The 23,164-nt window shown below is 47.2% G+C and overlaps 1 protein-coding gene across 1 annotated transcript in view; it reads right to left on the bottom strand.

Annotated features, from left to right (window-relative positions):
* Positions 1-433: 433 nt before the first annotated feature.
* DNAI1 (dynein axonemal intermediate chain 1) overlaps positions 434-23,164 on the bottom strand; it is a 144,628-nt gene continuing 121,897 nt past the window's right edge. The window contains exon 20 of the mRNA XM_077790243.1: positions 434-692. Coding sequence (XP_077646369.1) covers positions 588-692 — 105 coding nt within the window. The 3' untranslated portion in view covers positions 434-587. The remainder of the gene's footprint in view (positions 693-23,164) is intronic.

The following is a 23,164-nucleotide window of genomic DNA, read 5'->3' on the forward strand; positions in this document are numbered from 1 at the left end:
CCAGCCCCACACTGGGGTGAGGGAGAGGGGAGGGGGGAGCTGTGAGCCTCCCACAGCTGGTGACTGGCAGCTGCTGCCATGTGCTGTCCGGAGGCATGGAACGTCTTTCCCACAGTCCTGGGGCACCAGGCCTGGTTTCCAGGCACCCTCTGGTTTAGGCTGCTGCCCCCAAATCCAAGTGTGGTATTCCATTTGACTTGCACAAATGCCTGGGGGCTCTACAGCTCAGTCTCTCTGGTCACCACTCACACAGTGGAACTGGCTGCCATGAAACTGCAGCCCTGAAGTTCTTCCAGTCCCACTCCTGCCCTCCATAGGGCTCTCATCTGGTGCAAGCCCAGCCAAGGCTTGGGAAAGTCAAGGGCCTTGTGGCTCTGGAAGGCCAAGCATGGTGAGATTTGTCTAACCCAGAAATGACTGCATACCGCAGCTCTCCCAGCACCTCGGTTTATTTGGGCACAGAGGAAAAGTGTTTCTGCTGTGCAAAAAGTGGGCAGCAGAGGCCCGTGGCTTGCATGCCAAGCAGCCACCGATCAAAGCCGAGCTTGTTTGGCCAGAGGCTGCCCACAGAGTCATCTTTCCCCCTCTCACTGCTCTTCCTTGCTCCCTGGCTCTCTCACCAGGCTGAGCAGCTTCTCCAGTTTTGCTATTTCCACCTCGGGTCCTTTCTTCACCTCCTGGCCTTTCTTCTCCTGCAAAAAAACCAAACAGGATAGAACTGTGAGCAGGGAGGAAAGTAGGGATGAAGAAGGGTCCAGCACAGGGAGGGCTGCTGGAGTGCTGTGTCTGAGCTCTCACTCCTCACTGGAGGCTGATCCACAGGGGGTGCACCTGCTTATCATCATATTTCAAGCCCAAGGTGTCATGAGATGTGTGAAAGCTCCTATGAGCTGGGAAAGGACACTGATGAAGTGTTTGGGAATGGGAGTGGCCTCTCTCTTCCAGACGTTCTTAGCCCCATGGGACTGGACCGCAGCCCTCTAAGCTATGCCCCCAAGCTGTAGGTAGGTGCCAGGTATGCAAGACAGCTGTCCAGTGTGCAGACGTCCAGATCTCCCCAAAACAGCCCCATTGTGCCCATCCCATGCAGGTGCTCCTGGCTAGAGGCAGCCAGAGGAGCAGGGATCACCCTTTTTGCACTCAGATGGCTTTTCCCAGGAGGACAGTTGGGTGTTAAGAGCCCCTAACCTGGTGGGGAGAAGTGAGTCAGGGCTCCCAGGTGTGCTGTTAACTCCTCACTGGGGCTCTCCTGTGCCTGGACACACTTCCGTGCCAGCCCTGATGCACACCTCAGTATGGGCAAAGAGGAAAAGCACTTCCCACATTCCCCTAGCACCTGTCCCAAGCATGCTAGGGGCTCCCTGCCTGAGTGCTAAAGCAAACTACCAGCATCTTGAGAAAAATCACACAGCACAAGGGAAAGAGCCTGCCCAGTTCAGCCCTCGCTTGTTTGGGCGCAGCAGGAGTTTCCAGGCCTGGCAGAGGACAATGTCCCTGCTGAAGGCACAAATTCCACTCACTGCTTTGTGCAGAACATGTTTCTGCTGTGCTGTGGCCTGCAGCATTGCTCTCAACAGAGTTCTGGCACTTTGGGAAAGTGAGTAACCAGGCTTAGGCTCTCCAGGTTTGCATCATGGAAGACACAGCTGCAGAAGAGGAATTTTCCAAGTTACAATGAGCCCACCAAGCCCTCCTGCAACTGAGCATCTACACCATGGGATTTCTCCAAAACAGCATCCCCACAGTCACCACTTCTATCATGAAGTGTTGCTTTTCAGTCACAGCCTTCTCCTTTGCCAGCCTGCTGGATCTTGCCTTGTTTCTGAGTCAGTGGGATACCCCTGCTTTGGGGCTGGGGAGCGCCTCTGTGTGCAGCATGGCTCTGGGCACCCCAGAAAGCAGCTGCCAAGCACAGGTGAGCAGGAAGTTGGCACAGTCTGGCAGGTGGGCTCAGGAGAGCCTCCAACACTGCAGCAGAGCAAAGAGAAGGGAACATCCCTGACCACGCTTGAAGACAGCCTGCAGGAAGCTGCTGTCCTGGCTCTTCTTGGCATCCTCAAAGCACAGCTTCTGCTCTCCATGCTCTCAGAAGGCCAGAGGAGTAGCACTCAGCATAGGAGGAAGAAGACTGCCAGCTTTCCTCTCTCCCCACTTAGAAAAGATCAATTCTCCTCCCGCTGAATCAGCCCCGCTAATGGCCGCGGGTGCAGCAATTACAAACACACACCTTCCCTTCAGCGCTGAAGAAATGCCAGCGCACAACACGGGGAAAGTTGTTAGCCCACATGAATCTCACTGCGCTTTTCTAGCAAACGTGGGCATTGCTGAGTGATGACAACATGCAAAGAACTCCCCGGGGAATCCCTGTGTCCTCCCTCCTCCCAGCCCCGCACAACCTCGATGGAACAGAGCTTTCCTAAACTGCCGGAGGACTCTGCTGAGATGAAAGCAGTCCTGGGGGAGGATGGGGACAGGGATATTTGGAAACCCCTCTGCTCCCAAGAAGAGAGCCCCACTGCTGTTCTGAGCACTGGAATGAGCCCAGGTTATTTTATTTACAGAGTTCATCAGCTGCATGGTGGGACAGTGCTGATTTGTATTAATGCCAACAGATGAGCAGCACCCTTTGTGGCTCTGGTCTGGGCACTGCGAGTGATGTTTGCAGTAATGGCCCACATCACAGCAGAGCATCTCTCTGAGTGAGAGCCTTGGGATAAACACAGCTGCTCGAGGTATTTCAGGACTTAGCTATTTCTGCAGAAAAGCTGTTTTGCTGTCTGACAGTGTTCAAACTCCTCCCTTTGGCACTCTAACATACAGCACCACACAAAGGTCCTCAAGACAGGCAAAAGAGGCACCTGCTTTGCTCAAATGGAAAGAGAAGATGCTGAAGCCACCTCCCACCAATCCATTTCCCTCCCAAGCCCTTTGATATCTCTACTGGCAAAGACAGGAAGAAGCCCTGACTGATGTCCTGCGGGCCCATGGGAACTGTGTCTAAGCCTTGCTGAATTTATCAGCCTGAGGCAAGGCTCAGCTCCTGGTCACCAAACTGTCCCCAAGACTTTGACTTTCACACTGGCTGAGCTCCTTTGGTGCTTCTGAGCACGCTGTAACAAAGCCACACGCAAGCCTGTAATGAGCCGTAACTGAACCAGAGCCCTAATTTAACGCCACATAACCAAGGAAGCAAGATGACAAAGGGAATGGAAATTATAATGTCCTTTTGGGGGCACTGGAATGGAAAGTTTCCCTTTATTCTGTCATCTGCTTCTCCCAGGGCACTTGTGCTTGTGAGCTGGCTAGGCCACTGATGGCACCAGCACAGCATTGTGGGATCTGCTTGGATGCACGTGGCAGCTTCCTACAAATCCAGGGACTTTGGCTGCACCAGACCTCTGAGGAACAGTCCTTCTTGGAGCAGAGCTATCCCCACACGAGGCAGGGAAGTGCCACATGGCTGCCAAAAGGCTCTGCCTCCAGCAGATGCCACATCCAGGTGTGGAGAGGGCATTCGTGGGGCTCTGCCACCATGTGTGTAAACTGACCCTGTCCTCCACCTACATCCCTGCTTATACCACATCCATAGGGCTCTTCAGGAGCTGAGAGTGAGTCAGGGCAGATCAATCTTCCCCATGAAGCTGTTAGATGCAAAGCTGAGATTACATGGGGAGGTCTGTCCCCTGGGCACCTCATGGAATGGGTATTGGAACTGCTCAGAGCAGCATTTGCATCAACTTTACTGTAAACTGCTTCCAGCTGGAGAGCAAAATGTTCCCATAGAAATGGTGATGAGGGACATGGCAGGAAAGCTCATGGCAGGGCCAGGAAAGGTGCTGTGTGGGGATGGATTCTGCCCTGCTTACAGAATGTGACCTCAGGGAGGAGAGATGGGGAAGAGACCTCCCTGTTTGTGTCCATGCTGCTATATTTGTTGCCAGGTTTCTCACGGCCCTTAAGCTCTCTTTACCTCGTCTGGGATCTTCCCTGGCTTGTCAAGCAAGGAAACTGGGGCAAGGGACTCAGGTCTACAGGTAGTGCACAGGACCCTTGATGGACCTCTCGGCCCCAGGGTGAGTACTGGCACTGGAAGTGAAGCAGGAGGTGACAGATGACTGAGGTGAAGCCTCAAGGGGAAGGGTGGAGTGAGAACTAGAACAAAGATGAGAATAAGGACTGACTGCTTGAAGATCCCTTAACCTTGGGAGCCTCAGCCCCACCCATCCCCATGCTGGCACATGCTGAAGTCTGCATGCAGGTTAAGGGACTCATTTAAACTGGAGTCTTGGCTAATGTCTTCATTCCCTAGTTGAACAGTATGCCACTGAGTTAATAAAACTCTCCCATAAAAGCCATGATGCTGGCACTTCTCAGCTTCCACATCTTTTTCCCATTGGGGGAATAATCATGAAGCATCTGCTCTAAAGTTTTGATCATACAAGGCCAAACATGTTTATGTTTTAAAGCAGCAAGGAAGTCAACCATGCTGACATAAGCATAGTCAGGAAAGTCCCCACAATTTCCTTATGACCAGAGGTGACCCCTTACCCTGCTGAGCCTTGGCCAAGGGGCACAGGCCTGTCTCTGCCCTGCTGTTGTCATGACACCGATGTCATTCCTTACTCGATGGGACTCCTGGATACAGTCATGCTGGAACAGGATCTAGACATTTTATAAAGCAGCCCAGTGGCCTAAGAACTGGCCTCCCATGCACAATGGTTTAAGCTTTTACAGAGTTGTTTTGAAGGGGATGAGAAGCCTCAATGAGATACCTAAAACTGCTTATTCTTATTATCCTCAGTGGGAAGGGGCACACAACCTGTGTTCACACAACCAGCTATTCAGAGGTGTATTTCTTTGGGAGAAGGTCTTTTCTTGTTCCTTCTGCTCAGGTTAAGGTGACAGTTCCAGGGTAAGGGCTCCTCCATTATCAAAACACACTAGTGACTGGCCTGGTAAACTCAACAAATGAAAGCAAAGATGAAGCTTCCCTGGAGCATTTCTGTCAGGAAGACCAAGGAAAACCAAACTCCTTTATGAACACAGAAAAATTTTCCTCATCATCTTCCTGGGCCACTAACCAAACATTAATAGGATCAATAGGAATATGATATGAGCTGCTGCCCTGAAGCCTCCTAGATCCACTTCATCATGGTCCTATTGCAACCCAGTGCTGTCAAATGAAACTTGGAGTTATGCTGAGCTGGGGATGACGTCTGTGCCAGGACCATTTCTGGGCTCTCAAGAAGTCCATTTACATACAACAGCAACATGATTTTTAACCACAGAAAGCCTCGAGCTATGCTCACAGCCTGATCTGACAGTATCACTCCTGGCCCATGGAAGGATTAGTTTACAGACTGGAGATAAGGATTTAGGCTTATTCCACTACTGTTTGGAAATAAGCGACACAGTAAATGTTTTTACAGGAAATGAAACCAGCAGAAAAGCCCAGGGGATGACTGGGTCATTCAGGTGACAGCAGCCACACAGGATCACTGGGCTCAAGGATGCTCTTACCTCCAGCTTCAGGTACAACCTATGCAGTTCAGGGCAAGCACCCCCACCTTTCTCAAGCTCACATCCTGACTCAGAGACTTTGCCTGGAATCTGCACTGGCCCATGCCAAAGCACAGCATGGGTCTCAGGGTCCCGGCTGACCTGTCTTTGCTTGTTGGAAGTCAACATTTAAATTGGGTGTCACAGCGCTGGGATCAGCCTGTGGCTCAGCAGCACACATCTGCCGGGAAAGGTATGGGAGCAAAGGTTAGGACATCCAGCAGGCAGGAAGGGGAAACAAAATTGGATCAGACCTGGAAGTGGATGGGATTGTCACTGGAAATAAACCAGAAGGAATTGGGCAGGGCATGTGGGCAGGGGTCACTTGTCCATAAATAGTGGGTAGCTGCCCACAGCACACCACAGAGCTGGCCTGTTCACAAATATCCATGGGAGAGGGGAGGGAATGCCTGATGGAATGGATGGGCTTTGCAGCAGCAGGGACCTAACAGCCTGGTCAAATCCATGGCCAACAGGGAGCACAGCCTGTGCATCGTCAGTGCTCTGTCTGCTCTGCCAGGGGCTGGCTGGGACTCCACTCCTTGCTCACCCCCACTGCAGTGTCCTCTGGCCAAGCAGAAGTTGTGCACACAGCAGGAGCTGTTTCCTGAAAAACATTCCCTATTCTTGTTAACTCCAGAGCCTCGAGCAATGACTCTTACAGACCACTAATTTAGGCACCTAAATTTAGCCATAAGAAGACCACATTTAGCATGAAAACTTCAGTGAACAAGGCCAAGCTGAATGTAGACTTGTCTCATGGCAGTCCCCACAGCTCCTCTGAACTGGGCATTACAATGATTTGTTATCTCCTTCTGAATTTATCCTTGTACCAGCTGCAAAAACCTACAAAACCATTTAAAACTATTGGTCTTCTGTCTTTTCCATTGTCTGACACAAGTTCAAAAGAGGGATGTTGCCATGACCCTCAGTTCATGAATCACCAAATAAATAGCTTTAAAGAGAAGGAAAAATTTTAAAGTCATCTTAAGACATTATGGGTCTGAAATGAGCCAATACCATTACCTCTGCCCTGCACAGATGCTCTGACTAGGAAACATCAGCAACAGGGTCCCACGAGGTCACACTGCGTTTTGTTAGCCTTGAGGACAATTTGTCTAAACTCTAACTGTGAGTTCTGGGTGTGTGAGATGAAGAACAGCTTTCTTTTGGGTGTCATCAGCCTTAGTCACTGAGATGAACCAACATCTATAGACTCTACCTGAATAGAACAGCCTAATGAGGAAAAAAAACAACACTTCACAAGATACATGGAAAAGACTTTCAGTTGTATCACTTAAGTGACTTGCACTAAGCACTGAGAAAAACCATTGTGTGCTCATTGTCCTGGCACATTGAGACCTCCTGAAGGAGTCAGAGTGGAATAAAACTCTTAAAAGCTTTTTCCTTAAGCCCAGGGAGTCCTGGTGGTGCAAACCATCATTGGGATGAGGATAGAGGAAATGGGATGCCCTTTCCTTCACCTCACTGTGGGGACAGGCAGTGCATCACCCACTCAAACCCTGAATCCAGCCCTACTGGATTCAGATTTTCTTCAGTGCCATTTGGCTCATCAGGATGGGATAAATTATTTCAAGTAGCTTTTAATGTTTTGGGAAGCCCCAGTACTTAAAGCCTGTCTACGTGTCACTTGTTATAACAGCATGGGATGCAAAGGCTGCTGGGGGCATTAGTGCCTAGTGTTTTAGCTGTGGGATCTCTCAGACCCAAGCAGTGGGGAGAAAGGAAATGAGAAGGGGATTTTAATTGAGATTAAAACACACTAGACAGACAATACCTAGTGTTCTAGCTTGACTTTAAATATTGCTGCAATTCCAGTGACACCCAGACACCAAAATTCAGTGTAACCTAGACAATCCAAAAGCTGACCAGACTGCCCTAACTCTTGCACCTGCCATGAGGGGCCACATCTGCAGCACCTCTTCACTTGGGCTAGCAAACCTGACATGAAAGGCCTGGGCACACGCAGCATCCAAAGGCAATACATCAAACCCATCCAGAGGGATAAAATCAAGGATATACCCTGCAGAGTGCAGTGACCCCAGCAGTCGTAAGGTGCAGCCCTTGATTCCTGCCAGGGAGCACAGTCAGCCACTTGGCAACATTTCCTTATCACTCAGCATCTCTTTTTTTTTTTTTTTTTTATTACTTCAGTTTTTCTTTAGCATTTTGGCGCGCCAGCTCAGTAAACTGTTAGAGATTAGTTTAATAAAAACAATCAAACATGGATGTGAATATGCAGCTCCTGCAACTCCTGCATGCTGCTGTTATATCACAGAGCACAGCATCTCATGAGAGAACATTTGCAATTGTATGAACAGTATATGTTTAAAAGTTGGGAGTTTTTTCAATGCCTTTTTCTCTGGCTACCATTGTTAACACATACATATCCACCTTGATCACCTTTTAACTGCCTTAAGAAAGTCCAGTTGCTGTTTTTCTTTTAACATAGCACCTTCTTATTTTTTCTTTTAGTACAGTTTATAAAAGTATTTGTATAGGAAATATATTTTTGGTTGCAACTTACATGGGAGCATGTGAATGTACTTCATTTTGGATAAATATAAGAACATGGGAAACTGGATTTTGCTATTAACAGAAGTAAGAATAAATGTCCTTGCTCAAAGAAGCCTCATATGTAATAACATTAAATGCCAATGGCATGAAAGATGTATTATGACTGATACTCTTCTGCTTATGAAAGAACTCAGTCTGCAATTTAATGTCAAGCCACATTCCTTCCTCTCTTTCTCTTTCCTGTTCTCCATGACTGAACTCAGTGATGCTTCAGGAATTGCACTAGATATTTCAGCCATGTGAACAATTGTGTCATCTCAACAATGCATTCTCCTTGTGAATTTTTCATTTAAATCACAGAGCCATTTGGGGCAGAGCTAGGAGGGGTCAATTCACTGGTGCACTTTTGTCCATGGTGGGAGCAGCTGCTCTTAAATTGCTCTGAAAAGATGCTTGTCCAGTCCTTGGGGTGCCCAGCACAAGAGGCCCCATGCAGTGGATTGTCCCAATCTGCTCCCAACACCTGCACAGCCATTTATTTTGAAACCCCCCAGGAATGGTGCTGTCAACCCATCTCTTGGAGATGTCTGTCAGCATGTCTCTCTTATGCCCACTGAAACTTTAAGTCTTTTTCTGCTGTCTTGTTACCTCAGAGCACTGCCCTCCTTACACTGCCAGCTCAGGATCTCTTTGGGAGTGCTCACCTCTCTCATCTCCCATCTTCCAGCACAGAGCTTGGGAGCTCTGGACTGTCAGAGGCTGAGCCAGCCTCTCAGCTGGCTGTACTGTCCTTGCTGCTCTCCTGTTCCTCATGTCCCTCAACCCCAGTACCCAAAACTGAAGCAGAGGCCTTTGCATGGCAAAGCACCGCAACGGGATCAGATCATGTTTCCTGATCACTCCTCTCCTGCCTGTGCTCTCTGCTCAGGCAAGTGAGACCTTTCTCTGCTCACCTCCTCAGTCTCTTATGCCAACCTCCTTTCCCTCTCTTTCTGTTTGCCTCCATCCTCACCAAAGTGTGTCCTGTTTACTTCAGACTGAGTCTCCCCATTTGCCTCAGACTAAATGACTTGCACAGCTTCTCTCCACCTGCTGCACAGGAAACTGCCAGGCAAATGATAAATGCCACACAAACACTCCCAGGCCTGGGAACCAGATACACTGTTAGCCTGGGCACTGTGGGACGTCACGCTAAATCACATCAGCCACAACTGAGTTATGCTGCAGCATGCAAATCAGGGCTTAAAAGAGGTCAGCGAGGAGCTGGATGCAGGACAAGCACAGGAAATCCTGCAGCTAGAGCTGTTGCTCTTCCCTGGGATTTCACACAGTTATGGCAGCTGAGAAATCCCTTCCTGCCCCACAGGAAGACAGACAGGGCCCAGCTATATCCCACCACAGTGCCACTTTGCCCTGGGAGCTCCTGAGGATCACTGGTGTCAGTCCTCTCCTGCAGTGTGCTTGGCATAGAGCCAGTCCATGCAGGATGTTTTTTGCTGCCTGTTGAGACATCTTCCCTCTGAGCCCACATATCCTGCAGTGATGCTGATATGTCAGCCCATTGGACTGCCCATAAGGGTCTAAGCAAGAGCTGTGCAGAGAACAGGATTCCTACTCATCTGGTTGCAAATGCAGGGCCCAAGCACTGCATATCAGCCAGAAGCAGACAGGATAAAACAGTGCAGGAGAATTCCAGCAACATGCTGGGAGGCAGTTCAGGGAGTGCTCCTCTGAGGCACAAGCACACACAGAACCACTCATTTCCTTCTGGGAGACACTGTCAGCAGTGTGCTGATATGGCCTGACCTGGTCAAAAGCTGCTCTGCAGGAAGGAACCCAGGAAGGACCTAGATATGGGTTCCCTAGCAGGCAGTGATGGGGATGACAACAGGGCTGGAGTTGGTGTTGCTCCTGTCCCACCAGCAGACACAGATTACCATATGCACTGGTGATGTGTCCCTAGCCACGCCTCACTCTGACCCTGCCACCCAGGAACAGGAGGTCTTCTGGGTCCTGTCTGGAGACAAAGATGAGGTACACTCTGAATAAAAAGCAAATCTAGATTCTATGTTCATGTAAGCTGTTCAAGCAGGAGGCAGCCAATTTCAACGACAATCCAGTCTTAAGACACTGATCTGGCTCCAGCCCAAGTCTTTGTACTAAGCTCCTTGACATCCTGTTTAGAAAAGCATTATTAAAATCTAATTGCTTCATGCATATATTGCTGTTTTAATTATAACAGAAGCAGGAGAGAAAGATGGGAGCAGTAATCAATCTCTCTGATACTAATACATTTTTGAAGAAGGAATGGGCCAGGGGAAAAGCCAATCCAACATCATCTGTGGAAACCAGAGGGAGATATTCCTAGCGATTGTCCACATTGCCAACAGCACAGTCTCAGTGTAGCCAGGAGTGGCCTCCCTAAAGTCCTCTTTGCTTTGAGACGCTGACTGGGATGCTGCACCTGAATTAATTTTACATGTTTGCTACTGTGTCTCTGTTGTACCAAAATGTAATTACTTCAGAGCCATAGACCAGTTAAACCCATCTGCTCAGCTGGCTGCTGAAACTAATGGATATTCTTTGAAACAAACTATTGCAAAATAGAGGCATGCTGGAAAGAAAATGATGTAGAAGTCATCAAGGTTCTTAAGGCAAGCGCTTCCCAAAGTAATCTCTCCATTGCCAAGTAAGACCCACGAGTACCAAAGACAGAACAAGGTTAACCAGCAGCTGCCAGTTTCAACAAAACAGTTGCCAAGATGGTAAAATAAATTATCTGAAAAATAATTGCAGATGTAAGGACTAGAGGGAGGGAACCTGTTGACAGGTTAACCAACATTGATGCACATCCTTAACACTAAGTGGATAGGTGCACTACAGAAAAATTCTTCACCAAAAGGCTTGTCAAGCACTGGAAGAGGCTGCCCAGGGAAGCTGTGGTGCCACCAGTGCTGGAGGTATTTAAAAGATATGTTGACACTCAGGGACATGGTTTATAGTGATGGGCTCAGCAGTGCTGGGTTAACAGCTGGAACTATGACACAAAGCCGTCACCATAGTGCCACTGAAAGCCTCAAAGCACCAGCAAACAGGGCCTGATCCTTGCCTCACTCTTTATATTGCTGGAGCTAGGACAGACGGACATGGCTGGGGCAGTGCTGCCAGGCAAATGCCACCATTCCTCCTGGGGGCCCTTAAAGGAGGTATCTCTTCGATGGAGATGGCAGCGATCTTGTCACATCTGGATACCACTTCTGGCTGCAGATTCCAGTGGCATAGTCAGATCATCACCTCAGGAAGGGTTACTTCTCTCCAGGCTGTCTGTTTCCATTCTGATCTGAGCCCTGAGGCATTGACTCCTGGTATCACCCTGGTTTGAGGAATGTGTTGTCAGGCTGCAGGTCTAGGGGGGAATTAGTAATGACTGAACAAGAACCTCATGAAGTTTTCAGAGTGTTCAAGGTGACAACACCAGAGTTGCTCCTTTCCACAAGCACAAAGGAGATGCCCAAACTTGCTTAGAGGAGTGGTGAAAGCAATTGCTCTCTAGAAATAATGTTGCCTCAACTCCTATATCCCACTGCTTCTCCCACAAAACAGTTAACCCGTGGATCCTGCATGTAAAGTGCTAGGAGATGCAGACAAATGCAAAGACATGGTGGTTTCTCCAGGCCCTTTGTTGATCCAGCTCTTCCTCTCTCTGTTAGTGAATAGTCACCATCACTTGAGAGCTGGGTGAGACAGCCCAGCAGGGAATGAGCCCATTACTGCTGCATGCCTGGCATCAAGAACAATCCTGGAAAGACACATTTTCACAGCTGGCAACCAAGCAGGAAATAAAAGGAAGACAGAAAGGAGGCACTTGTGCTCAGAAAATTAAATCCAAATTACAGTAATTATACTTGCATTAACACCCTCTTTGCCATAAAGATGCATAACATCCTCAGGTGAGATCTGTCCTGAAGGTGAGAAGAAGGTAACTGGAGAAAAACTGCCAGCTTGTCCCTAGCTTGTAAAATCCTTACGAAGTCTGGATCATCATGAATGGTTATTTGCTATTTAAATTCCCCAGCAACCACCTGTAAATGAGTCAGCAATCCAGCAAGAGCACCAGAAAACCTGTAACAGAGCTGATTTATTCCAGCAATCATGACTTAACCATAAAGAAAGGCATTGATTTCTATACGACAATCTGGGGTTTGTATTCTATTGTATTCTATTGTATTCTATTCTTAATTATAATATGAGACAAATTCTCACCTCACTCCATGATTAAATCACATCCTTTTGGAGGCATGGGATTACTGACTAAACTGGTCTCATTAGCATAATTCTGAGTCCTTGGACCACAGAAACTTTCACCTTCTGTAACTAAGCAGAATCATGCACATAACCCCATGTGGAGATCTCATACAAAGCCTTTCAAAGTCCTTGTGACCTCCATGCTGTCAGGTCCTCTCAAGACTTTATAAGTGCACTCTGCTAGATCAGATGAGGAATTAATAAGAAATTTGAAATGCCAGTGAGGACACCAATCCACCCTCCCAAATGAATCTGCAGACTGCCCTGAGATTTCATCCCAGGTTTTTCACTGTTCTTTTGCAGTGATTTTTCAGCTGGTTTCTCTTCCTGTTTCTGGCATAACTTCTGCACTCTCTGCACTCTCCTGGTTTATCGCAGACATGCACTTGCCATTTGGCTTGGTACCAGAAGACAAGTACAGAATTACAGGAGGTTCCCTCAGGAGGGGCAGGTAAAACCAAGGATGGCTACAGAGGCTGAGAACAACACTAAGGCCCTGTGTAATACATGGTGTAAGAGCAGCTGTCAGTCCTGTAAACAGCCCAAATGTTTGATATTTCCTGTCATACAACAGACAAGAGCTTGAGTGGATTTTCTGCAACACAGGCAGGCAGTTCCAAGCCAGACAGCACTAATTAAGAAACACTAGGTGAGTGTTAATGAAAGAAACTTTGAGAGGTGAGAGAAAATGAAGTGGATGAACCCTTATCACCTCCTGTCCCTGGTCCTGTGTGCCATGTCTTAGTCACTGAAAAATAAAAGGAAAGGAGTTTTCTAGGAAGGAAAGAAATAAGACAAGGAGATGACAGCTGTGCTGGATTATTGTGTCTGTTCTCTGCCCTGATGAGAAACAGGCTCTGAAAGATCCTAATTTTTAGTTAATGGTTTCACCTACAGAAAGAGAGACAGAAGGTAGTATAAGGGGTGAACAGAGTGTTGATATACCAGACTGAGTCCAGCAGAGACTACCAAGACTGTTGGTGACTGCAGGATTTGCACTGAACAGATACTAAGAGTGCTGGGCTTACTCAGCCTATAGCAGACGCAGTTCTGGGTGACCTAACAGGCACCTGCCTGCACCCAAGTGGAGGATATTAAGAAGAAAGAAATGGACTCTCTGTAGGAGTGCAGAGCAGGAGAATGAATCACAACAGCCATAAACTGAAACAGGGAAGGATTCAATGTGATATAAGAAAGTTTTTCTCCACTATGACACTTAGTCATTGGAACAAGGCTCAAGACTGGCTGTGAGATCTCCAGCCTTGGAGTTTTTCAAGAGAAGCCTAATTTCTTGGCAACCTTGTCTGATCTCAGGGCTGTACTTGCTCTGAGCTGGAGGCCGGACTAGAGATATCTCAACATCACCTCCAGCCTGAATGTGACTGTGGCTTTGCAATTCCAGGATGTTCTTCATCACCAAGTGTAAACTGGAGGATGAGTCTTTCAGCTCTACCATACTCTGCTATCATACTCTTATTGCAGACAGCATTTCTAACCAAATGTCCTCTTAAACCTTATAGAGCTCATAATGTCAGAACCAGTGCAGACCAATACAGCTCTCAGTTCCCAGCTCCTGGAGAACACTGGCACAGAGGGAACCAGTTCCCCAGCACCCTCCTCCCAGAGTATCTAGATGCTGTGGAAGCTACACATACCAATTTGAATGTAGGTGTCAAAGGGCTAAAGAGAAGAAGAAGAAGGTCCTTCAGTGAAAAATGACAACCAGGAAGCACTGGAGAAAATCCATGGAGAGCAGAAGCCTGAGGCAGATGGTGACAGGACCAAGGAGGAAGCTGGACTACAAGTCTGTGAGAGCTGGCAAGGATGAGAAAGTGGGGATTGTTTCCCCATGCCTACCCACAAGTTGAAAAGCTGACGTAAGAGGGGAGCTTACATTATCCCAGACATGTAAGACAAGTATATGTTATCCCACTATGCTTATTATATCAGTGGCAGAAAAAATGATAACATGGGTTTAGCATTGATAAATTCCCACTGTTACTGTAGCACTTTGTTGTTGCTGAATGCTTGCAGTTTGATTGTTTAACAGACAGGCTAAAAGCCAAGCCATAATCAACAAAAGTGAGGAGTTCAGGAGTCTGTAAATGCAGCTATGTGGCCTGTTCTGAGCTGTCATTACCCCTTTGTAAAAGCTGTGAATCTCTCTCTGTAATGCTGCCTGACAATTCCCCTATCATGTCAGTAAGATCAAAAAGTGGAAGTAGATTTTATATCTTTTTAAACCCAGAAATAATGATTATGATTCACAGCTTCAGTCAGTATCCTGAACACAACAATGAGTCTTCCTGGAGCTAAAACAGAGCTTTCACTAAAAGACAAGGTGTTTTGACCTGAAGGAGTTTGAGGGATGCAGACAAGCTAGTGCCATGTGTACAGGTGTACTCAAGCCTTTGTTTAATTTGGTCAGCTGCCAAATCCCGTTATATCTCTGTCTGCTGATTTTAAAGAGCTTTCCTCCATTGCAAATCCTTCCCCATGTAGGTGCCTTTAGGATGAGATCAAATTATATTTTGTTAAAATATATTTAGATATTATATAGAATTGCATTTTATACTATATGTTATGCAATATTTTATGTACACATACAATATAGAATATAACTGTATTACATATACAATCTTAAATTACACATTTTAAATTATAAGTTATAAAGCTTGCAAGGTCCTCAAAACCTCCTAGGTAAACCATCTTGGTCTTTCAAGACTTACTTTCCATTTCTACTTTCTACCAATCAGTCAATCAATGGGTCAATCAATCAATCAATCAACCATCACCACTGCAGAGTCAACCCTGGATATGTGCAGAGACCTCTTCCTAATTACATTTAAAGTTCTGCTGGTCCCGGCTCTCTTTAAAAGAATCCACACAGGTCTTTTGTAGTACTTTTTCTTTTAAGAAGGGTGATTATTTTCCAGAGAAAGTCCATGTTCAACCATTCTTTGAGGCATAAGTAGTATCTTGGCAAAGGTTTACCACAGGTCTGAGTCAAACAGCAATTGTCAAGTAAAGCTGAAAGCCCATGGAATACTATGTGTATAAGGGAGTGTGGTGGTGTTTAAGAGATCTCATGTAGATAGACAAGCAATTCTTTCTGACGCAGGGGAAACAGGTCAATTGCAGCATTTAAGTTTCCTATAAGTCCTTCAACCATATCACATAATCTGTGGCATTTCTGTAGCACCTCCCAGCCCAATCCCCACAAGCCTTTCAAAGACCTGGGGTTACTCACTCAGGGAGAGGCAGGGACAAGGTGCACTCCGGGGTTTCACTAAAGCCTGCAGAAAGCCAAGATCACATGCTGTGAAGCCCAGGCACAAAGGCTGTACCTCTCCAGTGAACCCCTGCCAGTTACTTCAAGTCAGGTAAGAGACAGGGATAGAGAGGAGACACCAACTGGAGATATCAATTGACTTGTCTTGTTAACCCCTGCTCATCCTGCCACAACTTATTTCAGAGATAAGGAAACCGAGTACTGGAGCTCTCTCTGGCAAGTTGCGCCTCTTTCTTCCTTTGCAGGTACACAGTGGTGGTGCCCCAACTTCTTGCTGCTTTTCTAAGTCAGAACTCAGACTAACCTTGGCTTGAAATGCAGGCCTGATTGCAGAAGACTCTGCCTACCACACAGGCATCTGAAAAATCATGGCTGGCAGCACATCCCTGGCTATGAGCAGGGTAAAAGCACTCTCAAAAATAACATTTCCCCACACAGCAAAGTACAAGCAACTTGGAGTTTTCCCTATTGCTGCAGAAGGGACAAGTCTTCTGCAAGTCTTTATATCCCACAGAAAATCAGGATTTCCATCCTTGGGCTGCACTTCAGTCTCAAGCTCCCCCAGGCTCTCCTGGTTGCAGAAGCGGGACCCACATTCCTCTCTTTTGCTGGTGCTTTAGTCTGGAAAACCCCATGAGGTTGAGCTGAGAGAGACAGCACCTCCACAGCCCTGCCTTCGGCCTCATGGCAGCAGACAAGAAGAGATTCCTCAGGGTGGGCTTCCATTTCACTTGTGCTGCCTACCTTTTTCAGCCCTCCGGTTGCAAGAGTCATTTGGCTGCAGTGTTTTTACAGCATAGCTTTTCTTCTTGAGCAGGTAGTTCTAATTGATACCAAATCCACCAGCTTTTTGCTCAGCTCTCTTAAGAACTTAAACCAAGAGACAAAGCCTGGCATGCTTTTGTTGTTGTTGTTGTTATTGACAAGAAATAAACAAAATGATTAATCTTCTGCACTCCCACTGAACGTCCATCAGTTGGCCAGGCCAGATAAAATGAGAGTCTTTGAGTTCATTGCCCTGGCTTAGCATGTTGCTTCAGTGCAAATCAAATAGGAAACCTAATCCTGGAGAGGTATGAGCATCCTCCAGTCTCACAGCTGCATTTGCAAAGTTGTTTCTGGTCATTCTGGTGTCTGACTGTTTTGGCATCTTATGTCTTACGTCTGACAGCAAGTCTATATAATCATCAAAAAGTCAGATGAGGCAAAAAAATAAGAAAGCAGTAACTGAGCAGTGCTGATATTCACACACCCTCCTGTGCTTCTGGGAAGGATCCTTTCTCCTCTCCTCAGGATACAAGAGCCAACACCAGGAACCACGTGGGGAGATTTCTGGTCTAGGTGAGCAGGGTTAGTGTGTACCAAGACAGCACAGGCTTGCAGGGAAAGGCAATGACTTTTATTAACTCAAATAATACATATCTGGAGAATAAGTGCTTTAGGGCAAAACCACTTCTCTTTTCTTCCCAGGAATACTTATTTGTGTAATAGAAGGTGCTATCTCTACCCACATACTTTGATTTGATTACTGTGTTTGAAACCATTCTGACCACAACAGCCCCAGTCTCCTGGGAAGGGAAGAAGTTACCTGATCAACTTAACAGCCTTAATCTGATGTATTTCCTGGGAGAATTTTAGGAGATGATAGGAATCAGGAAGCTGAAAAAGGTAAATGCAGCAACTATCCATAAAATAAAATTATTCCGTTTAATCTCCCTTTTCAGAAGATTAATGGAACAAGTCAACAACCTGTAAATGCCTAAAATGCATCACTTCTAACATGAATTTGCTCCAAAGAAGTCATGCTGCATCAATCTGATTTCTTTTTGCAACAGTACAATACACCTTGTGGACAGGAAGAACATGCACGGAAGTCATTAACCATGACCTCGGGAAGACTTTGCCATTGTCTCCCTTGATATTCTGATCCTAAAGTGAGACAATAGATCTACATGAAGTGAGTAGAAGCTAGTAAGACCCAGCTGAATATTTGTACCCAGAGCTGTCAACACTGAGATGTGTGTGACTCTCAAAACTCTGAGGTCTACTGGGGATCTGGTCAGAGTTTCTGTTAGTGCTTGGATAGTGGGACAGACGGGAAGGCTGCAGGTGTCCAGGAAGGCATGACTGGAATTTGAAATTACTTTGCTGGACCAGAGATATGATATGGAAAACCTGCACGTGAATTAGCAAGGACAAATGCAAGATACTGCAAGTGATCTGGGACAATCCCCAGCACAAATACAGGATTGTGGGGAGGGAGTGTTCTGCCATTAGGGTTGGAATTAGAGGGATAATCACCTGGATGGAACCTGGCACTCCTGTGAAACAGTAACACAGCCAGCTCTGCTACTGCAAAGGAATGGGAGCATCATGGGCAGGCATGTGACGGGATCTCTTTGTGCTGGTGAGGGCAGCACCCACAGGACATGGTGCAGCAAGGGCACAGTTCATGGAAGGTCATCTGGGGGATAACAACATCTGGGATGAACATCCTCCAGTCTCATAGCTGCATTTGCAAAGTTGTTAAAGATTTTAGCCCAACAGGTGGGAGGCTGGAAAACAACACTGTCCTGGCAAAACAGGTCTCTGCACTGACCAGGCCCCATGGGGAGTGAGGAGCTCAGGCACACCTTAGACTGAGAGCAGTGGGATTACTAGCAGCTCCCTGGTGAGATATGGGAGTAGAGGAGATCAGGGGATGTTTGCCCTAAGATGGCCTCACACAGTTGGTGCCTGGCATCCCTTCTCACACAATCAGTCAGTGAATTGGAGCATAACAGTTTCCCTCCAGGAGAACCTCAGAGCTGCTTTGATTGTAGCCATCATTGCATCTCATACAGCCAGTGGGACTGTAAGTCAGACCCTCTTCTCCTCTGCTTCACAGGGCTCTTCCTTTTCTCCACAGGATAAAAATAATCCTCTTGCGTCAGTTCCATCTCTGTGAGCAGTGAGACATTTTATTCACTGGCAATCCCTTCCCTTCTCTCATTTAAACAATTCTGTATTGAACCCATCAGATTAATTTGTGCAAGGGACATTTATTTGCCCTGCCTGCAGGTAGGTATCTACGTTTCTTTTCTTTTGGAGGAGGCTGGGTAGTGGCACAAGCATGAGCAGGGGAGAGGCTCAGGAAGGGCCAGAAACAGCATAATGGTTTCAATCAGGGCATGCAGGGGCATGAAGGGCTTCAGATGGATGCACCCAGAGTCACTAAAGCCACAGGTGAAGTCTGCAAGCAAAGGACTTTTTACAGCAATGCATTTGGGGTGTGTTTTACAATGGCACAGACATAATCTCCCAGGCAGGGAGCTGCTCTCTGTGTCTCCACAGGCAGCCTCAGCCCCTTCCAGCCCAGCCGGCTGTTTGGGGAAGGCTGTGTCAGGCTCTGGCAGAGGCTCAGGAAGAGTTACAGGAATGTGCCAGATATCAAGCTGTTCCTTTGGCCCTCATAGCTACATTTCTTCCTATTTCATGTCATGCCAAATTTCCTGCATCTGTCACTGTAGCAAACACCACCATGTTCTGCAATAAGGAACACTGTCCCAGAGCTCCCAGTAAATGCCCAGGGACAAAGTATCACAGAATCATAAAGCCTTAAGGGGTTGTAAAGGACCTGAAAGACCATCCAGTCCCAACCCACACCCTACCATGGGCAAGCACACATCCCACTAGACCAGGCTGCTCAAGGCATTATCCAATCTGGCTTTGAACACTGCCCAGGGTTGCGCTATCCACAGCCTCCCTGGGCAACCTGTTCTGTGGCCTATCTGATCTTACAGGAAAAGAATTCTTCCTAGTATCTAACCTAAACTTCCCCTTTCAATTTGTATCCATGTGCCTTGTAGAGCTCCAAGAAGAGTAAAAGCCCAGCTTCTCAAAGTTTTGGGGCATGACCATTTTGTGAGGCAAGGCAAAAACATGATGGGAAAGGGTCTTGCAAATGAAAACCAGTGTCCTGCTCTCCATCTCTGCTGAGTGAGTTCTCAGGTGTTCAAAACACTACACAACCATGAGCTGGGGGAGAATCACTTACATTTCTTCACCTTAACTGCATGACCAGGGGACACCATGACAAACAGAGGCCAAACCTATACCATGGAGGTAAAGAGCCAACAAGGAGCTGCTGACCTACATTCCAGGATTTTGTGTGCTTTTCTGACCAGGTCCCATATGGGGTGCCTCCTCCTTCCTACTTGTACTATGAGCAAGCTTCTCATCCCTTTACTCATACCACTGCCATCTCATCCCTCTGCCCCTGGCTCCACTTATTAATTTTCTTCAATTTTTCAGTGATCTGCCTGGCTCGGCTTGAAAGCTTGGGCTCAATAGTCTGTGACATCCAAGTGCAGGAAGGAGGCAGCAGAGCCTTCCAGGATCAGGCCCTGGTGGGACAGGGCTGTCTACCACTGCACCCCAACTGCAGCTCCACTCCTACGGTATGACCATATTGGATGTGTCCCAAAAGCACTTAGCAGGAGGGAAGAGGCTATACAAGAGTAGATCCGTGGTGCCTATGGACAAACATCACTTGGCTACTGTGGCTCCAAGGGAGATGAGTTTTCTCATTCTACTCAACATGGAGAGGAGATGCATCTCATCCAAAGACATACAGAAGCCAGGACCATGGCAAGGTCTCTGAGGCCCCAGGCACTGCTTTGCATCTTGTCCTCATGACAAGCCATCACCTTGTCCTTCAAAGATGCCCTGTGGCTCAGGGGCTGAGTTAACAAGCTTTCCTCCTCCATTCCCCTGTGCAAAGCCAGTGCTCAGGAATAGCTGCTGAGAGCTGCTTGGGGCTCTCTGGCATAAAATCAGCTCACCCTCAGATGACCTGGAGGATAAGCACACACGTCACCTCCTTCATCAGGCCACTCTAATCAGTTCTGGCAGAGGGGCTGAACATTGAATTGTCTCTGCAGAGCAGGTTGATGGCTGGCAGTCCTGCACTCGCATCCATTGCTGGAAGAATGAGAGCCTCCCCAAAAGCCTCCACTGCTGGCTTTGCCAAAGCCATGCTTTGAAAACAGCTTGTTCCCCTAGGGGTCCCTCTGCCCTTGTACTGGGGCTGTTCTTCAGGGTAAAGAACTGGTGATTTCTCAGGATCTCCCAATTTCCAGGATGGGATTTAAGTCATCTGCAGAGAAACAAATGCACCAAGGACAAATAAAGAAACAGGAAGAACAGGTGAGCCAAACAGATCCTGTGAGGCTGAGCAATGCCTCACTTGCCATAATATTGCCCTGTGCTTTCTGCCAAGGCACTGAAAAAAGCTGAGGCTCCAGCTCAAAGAGCCTGTGAAAGTTGAACAGGCATATTCAGGCAATTGCAGATCTAATAAAAATTAAAGTCCTTTGAAAACATAAGGTAAGGCTTCTTCTCATGCATTAGGCATTTCCCAGGACAGGCAGCAATGGGCTCTTCAGGCTGCAAAGGAGCAAAGTCCAGACTGCTGGGATTTGGAGAGCTCTAGGATGGCAGACACCAAAGAACAGGCACAATCTGTGCACAGAGGAAGAGAATGCAAAGCCTGAAGATAAAGCAATACTTGTAGCAACACAACAGCACCAATGTGGAGAAATAAAAGGGAAGGTATAAACAAGACACAACTGGAAACCAATTTTGCTCGGTCAGATTGAGATCTCAGTTATTAGGGACAGCAAATCCAAGGACACATACCAGATTTACGCCTAGGAACCCTTGACTATTACTGACCACAAACCCAAATCACTAATATTGCAAAATGGAGCAGACTCACATCACTTTCAAACATAGGCAACTCTTTTTATTATACAGACCTTCAAAGACAAACCTTTAACATCAAAGCCAGTGTTCTTGGCTTTGTCAGTATCCCCTTGACAGCACACAGCACCTCACAGAATAAGACTTGCACTTTAGAAATTATTCATAAGTACTATGGATTTTTTGTAAAATAGGACCTTTTCTTGCTTCAGTTGCCAGTGTTTCCATTTAACGTACTAAATACATTTCACCCTGACCACTGGGAATTGACTCCAGCTTAAAATAACTTGTAAATACGCTGATGTTCTCCCTCCAACAACTGCCAAACACAGCAGCCACAGAAAGTGACATTACATAACAAAAAAAGGTTGAAGATGTGGCCAGGAACAGAAAAAGGAAGAAAAATTTCAGCTCTTGACCTTGGGGTTCAACAATGTTTCTGCTACATGGAGCTGTCTTCTTCCTTCACATACATTGATGCAACCCAAAAGTTACTTTACCAAAAGCAAAGAAAATACATTTAATGAGAGTATTCAAGTCCTGTCAATCTACCCCTGGCTAGTTTGGGTTAGCTCTCCAAACATGCTGAGTGTCTAAGGTTGCCAGACCTCTATTCAGGATGCAGAACCCTTTGTAATTGTGGGGCAACACTCTTGGACGCGGCTGTGCCCAGGGTGTCCAGGTAAATATCCAGAGGCTTCCTTTTTGCCCAGGAACTGTAGTCTGCCGGCACATGGACCATCTCATTTCCCAAGTACAGCTTTCAAGGTTTAGACAGTCCCTTCATTTTATCTCAGGCTATGCTAGACTAGGAGGAACCTGATGTGGGACAGTGGAGAGAGAAGAGATCCCATGGGGATGCAAAAGTCTTCCTGCTAATGGCTTTCCTAGCACAGTGTCAGGGAAGGAAATCATGGAGGGCAAGGAGAAGGCAGAAGGGGCACAGAAGCCTGCGCTTGCCCGTGTTCCCTCTGGTGGTTGTTGATTTACAGCTGTGAGTCACAGGGCTGTGCAGCAAAACAGCTGTAGGCCATGAGCAATGCTGCTCGCACCCTGGCGAGCTCCACACCAGTGGATAGCCTCTTGCTGGGACCCGCAAGCCCTGAACCCAGAGACTGTTGCAGCAATCACCTCCAGACCTTCCTGCTCCAAGGCAGGCTCAGAGACACCTATCTGTACATGTCTCCAACCTGCTCTTCTTGAAGGCCTCCAGCACTGGGTTTCCTTCCCATACCAAAGAATAAACACCAGTGCATATATCCCTACATGGCCTACAAAAGTGGCACAGAAATCTGTGAACAGTCAGACATAGGGTTTCACAAGTCCCTGGATGCACCTCATGTTCCTCAGCTCTCCCCCTAACAGAGAGCAGCTACTTGCAACTAGACTAAATAACAGGGGAGGTTCTGAAAAGAAAGCAAAAAGCATTTTCAAAGTTCAGAGTAAGCCATCAAGCTGCAGGTCAGTTTTTATGAGACCCAAACTCATTTGTAATGTGCTGCCTTATCCAGAGGCCAAACTGGCTCTGGAGGAGGCAATCCTCATGAAGGCAAGGCACAGCAGCACACCAAATTCCTCCAGCACTGCTTGTGCTTTGTGCTTCTGGGTCACTGAGCAATTAGCCAGTTCTGAAGAGACACTGAGAAAATTTGCCATGGCTGAGCTGCACAGAAGACACTGAGAGAGAAGCATTTGCATGAAAATGGAGGGACTAAGAATTACGCTACT

This window comes from Lonchura striata, chromosome Z (assembly GCF_046129695.1).
Source record: "Lonchura striata isolate bLonStr1 chromosome Z, bLonStr1.mat, whole genome shotgun sequence".
NCBI classification, from domain to species: domain Eukaryota; kingdom Metazoa; phylum Chordata; class Aves; order Passeriformes; family Estrildidae; genus Lonchura; species Lonchura striata.